This window comes from Brugia malayi (assembly GCF_000002995.4).
Source record: "Brugia malayi strain FR3 genome assembly, contig: Bm_v4_Chr2_contig_001, whole genome shotgun sequence".
NCBI classification, from domain to species: Eukaryota; Metazoa; Nematoda; class Chromadorea; order Rhabditida; family Onchocercidae; genus Brugia; species Brugia malayi.
Genome location: NW_025062476.1, coordinates 2041658 through 2057169, shown reverse-complemented (window position 1 = coordinate 2057169; position 15512 = coordinate 2041658). Strand labels below are relative to the sequence as shown.

The 15512-nt window shown below is 30.6% G+C and overlaps 1 protein-coding gene across 1 annotated transcript; it reads right to left on the bottom strand.

The window, feature by feature from the left end:
- Positions 1-921: 921 nt before the first annotated feature.
- On the bottom strand, positions 922-8829 carry Bma-swsn-7 (ARID/BRIGHT DNA binding domain containing protein; the record flags this gene model as incomplete). The annotated part of the gene is made up of 24 exons (XM_043078146.1): positions 922-1129; positions 1338-1429; positions 1583-1716; positions 1886-2076; positions 2181-2422; positions 2819-2998; positions 3213-3338; positions 3498-3624; positions 3830-3977; positions 4112-4230; positions 4366-4523; positions 4688-4801; positions 4886-5083; positions 5324-5485; positions 5787-5876; positions 6033-6114; positions 6357-6517; positions 6672-6805; positions 7026-7146; positions 7233-7315; positions 7531-7679; positions 7773-7870; positions 8234-8327; positions 8705-8829. The coding sequence occupies 24 exons, from the start codon at positions 8827-8829 to the stop codon at positions 922-924; spliced, it is 3336 nt and encodes a 1111-aa protein (XP_042934080.1).
- Between the last annotated feature and the right edge of the window lie 6683 nt (positions 8830-15512).

The following is a 15512-nucleotide window of genomic DNA, read 5'->3' as shown; positions in this document are numbered from 1 at the left end:
CTCTTCCAATCACTACTTTTTCACTACATCCTCCAGATATCGAATTCAGATATGAAGCATTTTATTCCTGTATTTACAAAAAAAAAAAAAAACTCAAAAAGATTTAGCTCCATGATCTATCCAAGTAATCCATCAATAATCTAACTTTGTACAAATGATAACCACTAGTACAATGTAAGCAAAAGCCCAGCTATTACAACTATCTTTCAATAGATTGTCAGAATTATATGAATACTCTTATCCAGTAATTTGAACATTCAATTTGCTAACTTCATCTAAGATGATTACTAGAAATACATTTGGAACAGAAATACATACTGCTAGTATTCTAAAGTGTTGGAACAATTTCTTTTTACTGAAAATGATATTCGATTTAGATTCTCAACGACACAATTTTATGTCACATAATACATGGTAAAATCACAAAAGGAATAGCACGAACATATGAATATACACAATCCGAAGAATATAATTTTACAAAATATTATAAATGGTCCGCAAAACAAAGAGCATTTATACATAAACGTAATTAACTGTCTTCTTCAAAACATATGTATCATGAAAGAAAATTCATATGCTAAAATAAACGGATAGCAAAATTCTTGCAATACGCATACTGGAGCCTTAATTTAATCAGAATTTGGGATTAAAATTGCTTCAGACGACAAAATTTGGGCTCAGCTAGATATAATAAATCACACCTATTGATGAAGAAATTTCAAATAAAAAAGAAAATTAACAAAACAGAACTGCAGCAACTATCCTCTCAATGAAAACAAAATCATGTATTTGCAGCATAAAACAAATTGATTAGATGAAGAGGTTGTTAATGTAATTAAAAAATTAATTCAGTCTAAAATAACTGATTCTGTAAAATGAGAATATCCTTTGCGATATATAAAACACATTCCACTGGTCTGGTCATAAGGCTTTTGCGAGTGTAACAGCATTTAATGCAGTTGGCACATGATAAGTACGATGAGGTGATAACGATGAGGATGAACAGAAAGGGGAAGACGAAGAAGACGGCTGAGAATATAGTTCAGCAAGAAGTTGTGCTAATGCTGAGCTACTTTCCACACGCGATAACGATAACCAACTAAGCAAACGTTCGTGTCGGCGAAGAAGTCTGAAATAAATTAGTAACTACACAATCCAGTTTATTTAAGTCTACAATAAATATAAATCAATTTATTGATAAAATTGACCTGACAAGCAACATGCATTTATAACATATGCAAGAAAAAAGATAAAATGGAAATATCAAGTTCTCTCCTGTTCTACAAAATTTTAAGTTAAAATTAAGGTCATGTGATAATTAACAGAATAAAGTTTACCGTCTTCCATCGTTTGAATAACGCGCCAAGTTTCTGAGAATAAGACAGCTGGTCAAGCGGATGCTTTTTGTCACGGGTCCTTCAGGATCATCCTATAAGTTCTCAACATGTTCGCATATTTGAGCTTTATAAAGGTTTTAATTCTTAAATTCAATTCAGCTCAACATTGAAAACAAAAAAGAAACTAGACACTTTGAAAAAACTGCAGCATAAATTATTATGATGAGAACTTAAAATACGCATACCGTGATGTCACGGGGAAGGTAATTGAAGGCATGCCTTCGGATTGCTTCAACAGCTGCATTCTTTGAATATCCCGGGTGCTGCACAATTTCTCGTGGTCTTTCGGGATTTACTGGTCCTAAAGGCAAACCATGGCCTGCAAACAACAAAGAGCGTTGTAAAAATAACTGTGAATGAGGATAATTCTCAAACGACAATTCAGATTATGTTTATGCTCAATTTCATCTCATTAGTAGGTCATTTATTTAAAAAACTGTCGCATAAAAAATAGAACACCATATAAATAAATTTCTGTAGTCATCAACCTTCTTTTCGTCTTTTGGCTGCAGCTTTTAGAGCAGCTTCATTACAATGGTGATCTTGCAGATGCGTCACCATGGACCACTTGGCACGCACTGTTGAATCGCATCGTGGCCAGTGACATTGTATGCTGTGATCATCGCCAACATGTTCCTTGGTGCAGTGATAAAGAACAAAAGATGCAGATGAGAAGTGCCTAAAAATGATATTCTAAAGTAGTTTTGCAAGCAGATAAATTTCAAAAAGTTCGAAGGTATAAAGAGCATTATGTACTAGTACAACAAAAAGGACTATACTTACTTTCCGCATCCATTCCATTCACACAAATAATCGTCACCGTCAATTGAAGATGTGGTTGGCCTGCTGCTGGAACAGGCTGATACCCGACGCCGCTTCATAGAGATTGGAGAACATGGCGTAGATGATGTATAAGATTTCAATGAATCACAATCATCATCACGTGTGCTACCCATTGCAGATGTCGAAGGATGTACCATTTGAGTATCAACACTCACCTTTGCAACGTTTACTATCGGTTTCGCCTTAAATTTTAAAACATGTTTTACAATTTAAATATGACTAAAGACCGATTCAGTTAACAAAAATCTCATAGATATAAAAGATATGAAGAGAAGAAAACTGAAAGAAATAAGATTTAAAATGCAATTAAAAAACACGATATATATCGTATACAGTGCAGTGTACAAGTAAGTATGGTCGAACAGCATCAAAATATAGACAAAGCATGCAATCAGTAATCTTTGACTATGCAAGCTTTGATGAATGTTTCATACGAGAGTTACGCACTTGGTGGTTTATATAAAAGTAAAGAACTTTTACTATATAACTTCCCTTCTAACATAAACAATTTTTAGTTAAGATCGAGAACCATCTAGTCATTTCTTCCCTATATGGTTTATAAAGGCAAAAAATCCTACTTCTTTCAAGCCTGAGAAAGTTGGAGTTCCATTCAACGTTTGACTGACCGTATTTTCGGAAGAATGCGCAAGTTCACTATCAAAGCCATTTGCAACACTTTCACTATTTATAATTCGGTTATCACATATCCCATTGATACGCCTTGCAACAACACTTTTAGATTGTAGTTGATTATGCATCTGCAATTTTCAGTCATTAAATAACCTCATTAAGACAGTAGATCCATAACTCTACGTCAATATTGTAGCTAACAAAAAGAAAAAAGGTTATTTGTTTGACTGCAAATTTTTAAAACCAAAAAAACCAAAATTAAAATTTTCAACTAATTAGCATCAAAAAAAAAAAATAAAATAAAATAAAATAAAACGATTCAACTGCAATAAGAAGGCTCACTTGCGGAACATGTTTCTCATCCACGGTATTTATGACTGTTCGCGAAGCATTTTCTATACGCAAAATCTTTGTCTCGTGCCGCTGCTCCGGTACGAAATCATGCGCTTCAATGGCCACGCGACAAACCTCAAATTATATTAGAATATTTCATGAACTACCACAGATGATTATTCCTTCAATTCGATTTTCGCGAGATTTTATTACAGTTCCACAAGTTCGAAAATCTACTGAATTGTACATAATCTAGAAATTAGAATGTTTCTATTGCGCATTAATTACAACTACCTGTTGACCGATTGATAAGCTAGTTGAGGGCTGTACATTCGATACGTGAGAGGAACCGGGACGGGTCGCATCCTCTGCCAGATATGACGTCGACACCATCGTATTGTTAGCTGTTTCATTCATTGACCTATAAAATGAAAAGTATCACAATCAGGATAAAGAATCTAAATCCTTCCCCAACTCCAGCTAGAACAGTAGTGAAACAAAATTTTGCTCAATTCGCCAGAGTTACAATAAAACTAAATGCATAATTCGGGTGATATGCTCAAATTTTTAATTTCAGTGAAACCAAAATTTGCAAAGTTCTAAACATTAGCCTTAAAAAGGAATACTTCTTGTCAATGGCTGCAGCAGTAGCAACTACGGTAACCGTGGTATGACCATTTAAAATTGCTGGTGAATTTGCGTTATCTGTTAACATCTTCTGCACAAGCGGATGATTCGCTACCAAAGATGCATGAGAATCTGTGTTCGTAGAAACTGCAAGCTTTCCATGGTATATAAAATAATATATAACTTAATCTAAAGAAAGGTTAATTTCACTGAATTTCAAATCTGCAATACCCATAAACTCAGGGCAAAATAGTATCTCTAAAGATGGAAGATAAACTTACCAGTAAGATTTTCATGACCTATGTTTGGATTCATCCGACACATCCTTATATTTTCAAATACTGGCATATGATTACCAGATGAGGACTGAACTCGAAGTATGACATTTGGATACACCGCTCTGAATCAAAAAATTCTAATCGTGTGGAAACTTAATTGAAGAACATATTTCTGACAAGCAACAATGCTGCGTTTATCTAATTCTCATGATTTCCAGAACAGATCCAAGATAAATGTAGAAACAATAAAAAAATACCTCATGATATTTGTAAAAGTTTGAACAGAGCCAGAAAGGGCACCATAACGATGCCTAAGGTCATCAACATAACTCGCGTATAACTCTCCCCGAGGCACTACACTGCCCATCTCAAAAACACAATTCATTCGAATCCATTTTGCAGTCAACTGCTCAACCTATAAAAACTGTGCAAATGAATTAAACTATACCGCAAGTGCATTAATTTTGCAAGTAAAAAAAATTAATACAATTTCGAAGAAAATTTAGCTATTATGAAAAACAGCTATTCCACATGACGCAAACAGTCCAAACTAGAAAATTATCCACAAAATTTGAAAACCTTAGAATCTCCAATTACTGGTGTTGAAGTGTTGGAAGTACCACGAGGAGTCACCATTCTGGACGAATAACTCGTAGAATGTGTAGGCGTTGCAAAAGAACCTGGCCTGACTGCCTAAAAAAATTTATTCTGAAATTTTTACTCCTAAGACAAACGAAAACTCGTTCAGAGTAAAATCATATTTTTTTAAAACTATACCTGATTTTGAGATATTGGTACATTTTGAGGAGGCGGAGGAGCAAGCTGTGAAGGGCCGTGAAACTCAACCACTTTCATCCCGATTAATCCGGATGGGCCAAAAGAAACTGCTTCAACTGTTGCTAAAGACACCAGTGTATCAATTGCATGAGGAAAACGGGATAACTGGTAGCAAGCGGTTGCTCCCAGTTCGGAGATCTGCAAAAATTATTAACTAGATAATAAAAGATGCATTTAAGGTCATCCCAAAGAACAATGAAAATATTCTAGGAACTAAATGATAATACCTAAATTCTGACAATCGATTGGGAATTTCTGAAATACAACTGCATTTAACAAACTGTAGCTGGTCATAAAATCGAGCGGATTAATCCAGATTTGAAAATGGTTATCAAATAAACATTGCTGTACAAGCCTAAACGTCATAGAACAACATACCTGATATAGAGATTCCAAAGTATAAACACACATCATGATATCCTTAACAGAAATCACAGTAAATATTTTTGATAAAATGCGATGATCGAGAAATTCACAGATGAGAGATTCGTTACGCTCGTTATTGCACAATCCAGAGAGAATTTCGAGAGCTCGAATTACCTATAAAAGAATCTATTTATTGAGTAGTACAATTACTTTACAAATTCTTCACTCCCAAAACAATAAAGTAACATGATTTTCATCCTAAACAAGACGGTATTGCAAAGTTTAGCAATAGGATCAATTTCCACTAGTAAAGCAACGTTTTGAACATTTTTTGAATAAAGGGTACAAAAAAAGCAATTGTACTATTCAATAAAGACATGGTATCTTTACTTTTCAAATAACTCAATTCCTATATTTTCTTATATTAATCTAAAAGTAAACAAGATTGCCTAGATTAACACCTTAACAAGCTTACTCGAAATTTATCGTCAGAATGAAGACAGCATGAAACCGTTTTCAATAATAAATGATTGGTGGAAGATGATTCTTCCGCCATAAGATCAATCTGAAATTTGATATACTAAAAATACAGCAATCAAGTTCTTTGGAGACTAAAAAATTTTTTTTTACAGAAGCATTGATAAGATAAACCTATCGGATACAACCTTAGGAAATTTTATAAAATCCTGGAAAATGAATAGTAGAATAAACGCTTGCTTACTTCACAAGCAATATTACTTAGTGCGTCAAGCGCTGCTGTTCTCAGCATACTCCATTTACAATTCGAACAAATGAAAAGAAATCTGAAAAAAGATAACAAATAAACTATCAGAATAGATGGACCACGAATTATAATAGACTTTGTAATGTTGTGGTCTACCAATAATCAGATGCAAATTCTTGAAAAAGCTATTTTTAGATAATGTTCAAAAAGACAAGAAGGCAAGCTAAACGTTTCTCATATTCGATATGCAGTTATACGAAGCAAAAAGTAAACAGTATTTAATGTGTGAACTGTTGTGCCTTTAAATTTTCAAAGACATACTTAAGTAAAGGCCAACTCGCTGCTAGTACAGCTTTATTAATCACTTCAAAGGAAAGATTCCTTATGATTAACAACACCTGTTGCACCCTCCACGATACAACATTTCGTGGTTGAAATTCAGTATCCAAACCACAAAAGATATTACTTTCCTCCTCTGAGACCTGAAAATAAAATAATTGATAAGATGAAAGGGGATAATAGAAAAATATGATACATTTCATTATCATCCACCATATCGTTGATATGTGCGGAATTTTAACACTTGCGATTACTGGTGCTCATCATAATCCAAAAATTGGAACAAAGAAACTCTACCATAGATGGTTTGATATGAGGAATAAGCTTGAGAACTTCATCATCAGTGATACCAGCCCCACTCCAAAATGCAATAAAATTGTGACCAGACACCAATTCCCAACTTTTGTACAAGTCGTAAAATGCTCGATCACCTAAAATGAAAGTCTCTCCAACTTTGGTAACACAATCCACTAACATTTGCAAAAAAATCAAACATATGGGCGGAATACACATTAAATATGTGCTTATTGAAAAATAATTAAAAAGAACGCTACTAGACAATAACTTCATCGTCATATAAAATTTATTTTCAAAAAAATGTCAGAATCCATATCCATTTTTCATTTGTTTTCTAAATAGTAACACACAAACCGTCTGGGAAGATCGCAAGATGAGCAACCAGAAGTGTGATAATTTGTGGAGCAGCAACAAGTCGAAGAACTCTAGGTCCAGGATGTGATAACAGTGTGCATACATTCACAGCAAAATCCACCTCAAATATACAGAAGGCTTTTTCCAAAAAAAGATTCGTCAAAAATCAAAACAGTATACTGCATGAAGGATAAATGAACAAATTACTTCATTTGGTAATCCAGAAAGGAGACTTTTAACAATGCGATCATACTCTGCTTCTTTTTTTTCTGGCCGCAATCGAAAATATTCTGTAAATTAAGCATAAAAATTTGTCGTAGGACAAATGACTACCAAAGAAAATATATTGAAATGAATATTTTGTAATTTCATAGGGCAAAATAGTGCAGTAAAAAACGGATGTCCTAAGAGACATGAAATTCACAATTTTTTAAGTAATTAAAAAATCTCAATTCATCACAAAATTCAATCTAATTTTACACACTAATTAGTGTCGTAACTGTACCTGAAGCTTGTCTCTGCCCTGTACTGATCGGACAGTCAGCAGTGGCCAACGATGAAAAACCTTTACCTCGACTTCTCGAACTTAAAAGATCTGAATCTGCATCATCTACTTCACCAACTAATTCATTTTGCTCATATTTTGAAAGGTATCTAAAAAGAACGTATAAAGCTTAAAGGAATAACAAATAAAATAAAACCAACAATAGCCATTTCAAAATTTCTGCATAAAAACCGAAAACTTGCCGCATATAAAGAACTTTGATTGCGTGTTCAGCAACTGCTACACCGTTCGCAAGACCTATTGCATGAGCAATATCACCCCATTTCTCATTAAATGAAACCTGAAAAAGCAAAAATCTTCAGTTCATTATATGTTTATTTTCTATGCTAAAAGTTTAGTCCGTTTTTACTAAAAACAACCGCACTAATATAACTTATGTATTAGGCAGTACAATGAGCAATTAACTACTAAGAAAACTTGAAGATTCTGCAAATACTTAAAAATGAAAAAATTGAACTTTGTAAAGAAATATCAAACTCAAATATTAGGCAATCAAATTGTAGTGCCTTCAGCATAAAAAACGCTAAGTAACTGTACCACAAGAATGACTTCAAAATACTTTATAAACTATAAATAAAGGAGTTTTATACAATATTTCTTGGATAATATATTTACTTAATATTTTGAACAAAATAATGTAAACCTTTTGCCATCCACCCATCGAAATAACAGTGTCATACAAACGAAAAAGATCCACTTCAACACCTTGAATATGTGGAGACTTCAACCGACAATTCCTGCAAGGAAAAATTTTTGAGACTGCCCGATATCTAATTTGATTCCAAAAAACCCATTGACAGCTTAATGTTTTTGAAAAATCGATGTAAGGTCATGGCGTACGCAATCTCCCAATAATAGAAAATAAGTTACTGGTTAAGGGCGGAAAAGGATAGAAAAAGTTGGGGAAACTCTACTTCATGTAACTATGATGAGAACAAGAATTAAAAGCATGGTAAATTAAATCATAAGAATGCTAAAATGGCTGTTCTAGAGTAAGCAGGGTAGTTAAAATGTTACATTCAAAATGAGTTTAAAACAACAAACCAATACGCGATTCTAAATTATCAAAAATCAGAAATCCTAGCATCAAAAGCAAAATGTTAATAAATCTAACCAACGCTTTTTGTAAAAAGTCCGTAAATTCATATGGAACTCCGAACAGCGTTGCACTTTTTCCGGATTTTCCATTAACCTATCGAGATACTCCTCAACTGACGACTTTCGTTTTCGTCGTTCCATTTTTCTGAGATCTGCAGCATCCGATATTATCAATTACATATTTCACATAAATGCATGTTTCGCGAACATTAAAAAAAAAAAAATTTCATTCAATGATGACATATATTTCGATATCAGTAACAAATCCATTATAACAATAAAGCATATAAATATTTATACCAAAGTTCAGCGTTTCACTTTTATTCAAATGCTTTCTAGGATACATACAATCCGTCACTCCTATAAATAACTCTAGAGTATGAAAACTGCGATGAAACTTCGGAATGAAAAGGAAACCAGTTTTCATTCTCTAAAATATTTATAATGCAACGAAACATGGACGAATGTATGCAAGGTGCATTCTTTCTACTCTTGCTAGTATGCAAGAGGAAGGAAGAAAATTTTGAAAATGTTTTTTTTTCAACTCGGAAAGTATTTCTAGAATATGCCGCAAATTCATATACACCGCTCATACATATCGTTAATAGCCTTAGCCGAAAATAACTGAAGAATTTTACACAATCTCAGCTATTAGGCTTTGCCCTAACATTTCTCTCAACATTTTAATCTGTACTATTTTATAGCTTCTCTATTTCCTGAAACAGTAATCACTAAGTATTACAACAGAAAGTTATTACAAATATTTACACCGAACTGAAAGATATTAATTAGAAACCTCAAACCAATTTATTCGATTTGTCCATCTTATTTCATATGCCTATAATCATACAAAATACATCTAAAAGCTTCTCATATATACACATAACGGTTATACATATCCAAAAGAAACAATAAACTGAATACATAGATCAAACATATGACAAAGAATAGTCCACTGCAATGCAACTTTATCTCGAAAAAGACAAAAAAAAAAAAAAACCGAAATATTATTTTCTCGTATGCAAAAGGAAGTTGTGATGAGTTATGTCATCGTTCACAATAAAAAGTTAATAGATATTAAATTCGTTGTAGTGTTATGTAAATGTAAAGAATAAAAACACAACAATTTTAAACATTCCATACAATATAAAATCTAAAATCGAATTCTTACAAAAATTCATCATCTGCCAACAATAATTTCATATGCAAGATGATCAACAAGATGATCAGTTCCTCTACAGGATCAGTTCATGACATTCTCACAAAGCAAACATTATACAGTAAACTAACTTAACGAGTCCAGTAAAGATAAACGATCATAAAAAACTTACTGAAATTCACAAAAAAAAAAATAAATTTTGATGAACTAATATCATTACAACCGGTCTTCACTTCTCTTTTTTTTTTCTTCTAAATAAAGTTGTACAATTAAGGTAAAAATTTATGTAGTCTGAAATAATAGATCGTTTTTTTTTTTTTAATTTATATTAAAAAACATTTCATATTAAAGAATCAATGAGTAACATATCTAAGTGAGTTCGACTACGGTAGACAATTTTAAAACAAAACTTATCAACGTTGAAATATTGTCTAAATTAGTGAAAGTATTAGAAACATATCAATTACTCGGACATTTTATGGCAATTTATTTCATTCCAACTTGCAACTTGCACTGTTGCATTTGTGCTTCATATCGACAGCAAGAATTGTTGACGATTGATTACATAATTTCAAAGTGAAACATAGTTGCCACACAGATGTAACAGCATTGTCAGTAGTAAATAGCAGAATGTCAATCGAGTATACGTTACTCAGTAACAACTCTGTCATGACATATATACGTACGAACACGTACGGAGAAGATGAGTACAGGTATGGACAGGTAGAAGCTTAGCAACACTTACGTATACACTTACATATACAAGCAGAGAAAACAGAGTAGTAACAGTGGCATGATAAATGATGGCATTCGTTGGAACGAAAGAATTAAAGTGACTTTGCTCGTACTCACACACTTGCCACACGGACATTACGTGATGCCAGTGAATCTACACGTAACGTGCATACGAGTGAGTGCACGCACACGCACACTGCAAGACAGACACTCCTACCACATATCAACCATACGCCATGCCCTCCCTCCCTCTCTCTCTCTCTCTCTCTCTCTCCTTCTATGCGTGCGTCCTAGCAACAGCAGCGCCATTGGTTGGCTCACAGCATAGAATAGCTCACTGTCTGCTCGTCTCTTTAGCTGATCGATTTCTCAATCAATTCTATTTCGTCAACACGCTAACCATCTGAAGTTCTCACATCACTCAAACATTATTTCATATTTTCTCCACAATTTCTCCTTTTTCCTCATCCCTCAAATCTTTCTCAGTAAAATACACTACTCATTCATCCTTTTCACTCATCTCTACTTCTCTTCACAGTCTAGTTATAATTAAGACTATTCAATAATCCATATCGATCACTGCCATCCAATAATGCTCTCTTTTTTTCTAACACTTTATGGTTACTCTCTCACTATCTCTCTCTTAATGTGGTAACCGAGTGCTCTCATATGTCACTATGCTATTTCTTGCACAGCATCGTTGTCTGCAGCACTTATCACACTATTTCCACAAAGCAGACTGATCCATTTTATGATGCTGTCAACACATCTGATCGATAAGTTGGAGCGATGGCTCATTATTGCATAGATACATTGGAGCAAGAGAGAAGCAGACAACTAGATGGCACTCCAAAGAGTATGGCAAAAGAGTAGACACGGAGAGAGGCAGAAAGGATCATTTCAGGTGCGTGTGGTACTCACATGTAAGTGCGACTGTCTGTAGTGACTTACGCATCAGTTCGAGGGCAGTCACGTGTTGTTAGTTATGTGAGGTACGTGACCCCTGGGGTGTAAGTGCACGTTGTGAAGTGTGCATTGGATAAAATGCTAACGTGAAGTGCAGTTGTCCTAATCGTTCTTAACTAAGAATGAATGACTAAGTAATATGAATGAAAAAGTGAATTTTGAAGTGAAACAGTCGAGAGCAAAGGTCAAGTGTCAATTTCTTTAGTGTCAACTTGCTTTTTGTTAACCAACCAAAATGACTTTTCGGCGCTCCCAATGTGCCCTATAGTCAGTCTATCAAAAATTAATCCATTCAATGTGACAATCAATGAAAGTGACATAGGTTTTAGTGCTAATAAAAAATGAAATTATAAATAGAATTTGAAATGAATAAATTTAAAGTGCCAATAAATTAGAAAATGATTGTATCTCATTTATTTAATACTATTAATTTTATTTAATTTTGTTGCACTCAATTGGTTTGTTTAATTTTAAAGTTTTATTAAATTTTGTTGACAAAAAAAAAAAAATTGATTTTATGTTATGTATATTAATTTTTCAAATCTACTATTTTAAATATTTCAATTTGGAGCAGTTTTAAAAGTTTTAAAAGTCTTATAAAAAAAAAAAAAAAAAATCATTTATCTGTTTAGATTGTATGATTAATTTCTGCATTTCTTGTCATAAATATATTTATATTAGCATTTTTTGTGCATAGTTTACAACCAATTTTCTTTTTTTTTTTTTTTATTAGTGTAAAAATTACAAATCGATATTATTGTTATTGAAAATGAAATATTTCCCACAATATTATGAATAAATAAGAGTGAAATATATTTTTTTTTTTTGAAAATATTACTGCTAAAAAGATTGCTTGAAGAAAATAGCATTTCAAATAAAACTAACAGAATACATTTAACTGTAATTTAATTTGGAATTTGATTTCAGGAAAATGACATAACCAAATGAAAAAAAAAAAGGAAAAACGTTAAAAGAAATTTAATTACTCATAAATCAAAAAAAAAAAGTTTTCCATCAAGCAAATCTTGTTAATATCAATTTTTTTTTTTTTGGTTCTATGTAAATTAAAATTAAACTATTAGCATATTTGTATTGTTGTTAGTAATTTTTTCAACTTTTAAAATTTCAGGAAAATTTTTTATGCAATCAAAAAAAATGAGCCAAAAATGGTAATATATTCAAAAAATTTTTTTAAATTAATTAATTTCAAGTAACATAATAATTTCCTCTATATAATGACGTATTAATTTTACTCATTGAATTTTTTAAAATTTTTCAATTATTTTTGCAGTGCTCTCTGTGTGTTTACAAATTCTTTTATTTAATAAATTTCAATGCATTTAATATTATTTAAATTACACTAAAATATTCTCTGATCATTTTAAATATTTAAATGAAAAATGTTAGTTTAATTGAAAGAAGCGCAATATTAACAATTAGTTATTGATTAATTCATAAATAAAGCGGAATGATAAAAGCTGCTTCAAATAAATAAGTATTGAATAATTCGTCAAATATTCTCGAGAAAAGCCTATAATGCAGAAATATTCATAATTTAAAAATTTGATCTGTAAATTTACTGATCACATTATCAAGATGAGTTACGTGAGATGCGTAATTAAACGTAAAATTTGTAACTTAAATTGCTTTTTACTCTTCTGAATTCATCTTCAACTATTCAACAATTTGCCAGGTAGGACTAATTAAATGCTAAAAATTGACTAAATTTCTTTAACAGTAGTGAAATGGATTAGGTCTGGGAATACTGAAAACTGGATTGACCCTTTAATTAATAGAGTTGACCTAATCAGATCACTGAGTTACAGGTCAAAGATAGTTACAGGTATTTCATTAATCATAATTAATGGACATTGTTTACTTTTTTTTTTTTTTTTTTTTATTTCACTTCATTAAAATTCAACATTTCAAGTCCAAAAAAAAAAAAAAATTAAATTTTCAAATTTTTTTTTTTTTTTTTTTTTGAAAAGAAACATTCATTAAAAGTGGAACATATTCATTCTAATCAAAACTTTATTCGAAATAAAATTTACAAATTTTACTCTTAAAATAAATTAATGAACTGTAAAATTTAGTCGATGGTAAATGAATTAATCGAGCAATAAAACTTGTTCATAATGATTTAAAAAAAAAAAAAAAAAAAAATTAAACTTCACGCAAATTTATATTGTTAAGGAATATTTTACAGATTATGAATAAAGAGAAACCTTGAAATTATTCAATTCAAAGATTTTCCATTCAAAATCACTTTTTTTTTTTTTTTCATCACAAAAACAAATCATACAGCAAAGAAAAGAAAAAAAAAAAAAAGTATTTCTTTAATCCAAATTATTTTTAAAAATTATTGCTTATTCAATTTTTACCACTTTAAAAATTTCAATTTAAAATTAACAGCAGAATAATAGAATTGGTAAAATGTTAAACAAGAAAATAACTTTACATTATGATTGTTTAAATTGAAATTTTAAAGTAGTAAAAGTTTACATTGCAAAAAATTTTCACTTCAAAATTCACTTTTTCATTCATATTACTTAGTCATTTATTTTTTTTTTTTTATTATCAAATAAAAATTTAAAAAAAAAAAATAAATAAACTATTTCACTTTCATTTATAGTAATTGAACAAAATTATTGTAGCAAATTTCATTTGAATAAAATGAAATCAAAAAATATTATTATAAAGTTTTCCTCTCTTACTTTTATCAATTAATATTGCTAATAATCAAATGTTATCATTCAAGCATTATCAAATTATCAAATGTTATCACTTACTTATCTCTTATTACATGAATAATATTAAATTCTTCATTTGTCTGTTTCATTAAACTTTCTTCCTTACAAGTTATACTTTTACAATGAATAGGTAAGTAAGTATTTTACAGTAATGCTTGATTTGATAATATCTCTTTCTTTTCGTTTTCCGGAAAATAAAATATAGCAATTAAATATTACAGAAATTTTCTGAAAATTCCTAACTGATAAACGAATATCGCAATGAGATGGAATGATTACAGTACTTTGATAATAAAATTTATTACAACAAAAAAATTTTCAAACGTTGTCCTTTACTCGACGAGAAGAAGGAAGGAAGACATCAATTCCGGTTTCATTCCTTTTTTCTCAATCATTAATGAACACTTCAGCAACGTTCAATACAAATATCTATTCGTCTACCATTAACAGTGTTAAAATTTTAATTTATTTTTTACTTGATAATTTCACGTCTCACTACGTAAAGTTACGTCAACGTGATCAGTTATACTAAGGTGAAAAAAAAAAAAAACTTTACGTTTAAATGAATCACTACATGCATATGAGGTTTAATAATAGCATTAAATTTGAAATTTTTTATGATCTACGATCAATTCAATAAGATTTTTGATCTTTAATGATTATCATTTCTTCATAATTTCATTTTAATTTCCTCTTAAAACTAGCATTTAATTGAAATTGTTAAGCTTATTTATTACTTTTTCTTAATTTAGCATTATTATAATTTCAAAAAAAAAAAAAAAAAGCTGACAAATAAAGCAAATTTAAAAGAATTTTAAGAATGAAATTTAAAATTTTATGAAATATTATTGAATTAAATATTTATAAATATTTTGATATCATTTTGATGAAATTTTTGAAATCATTTTTTTATATATTAATTTGTTATAGAATAGTCGAATTTTGTGCAATTTTTATTGGTAATGACTATCTGATTTAAATAATTCGAAGAAATATAATTTATATACAAAAAAAAAAAAAAAAAAATGTTTTATATTAATTATTTGTAAAATTATTAAAATATCATTTTACGTAAACACGTTGATTACGTATGTTTTTTTTTTTTTTTTTACGTAGCATTTGTGAAACCAATTGCTTTAGCTTCTGTGAAAACAGAAAAAGCTAAAATAAGAAATTACATAGCATTTTCAATTTATCATTATCATATTGAAAAA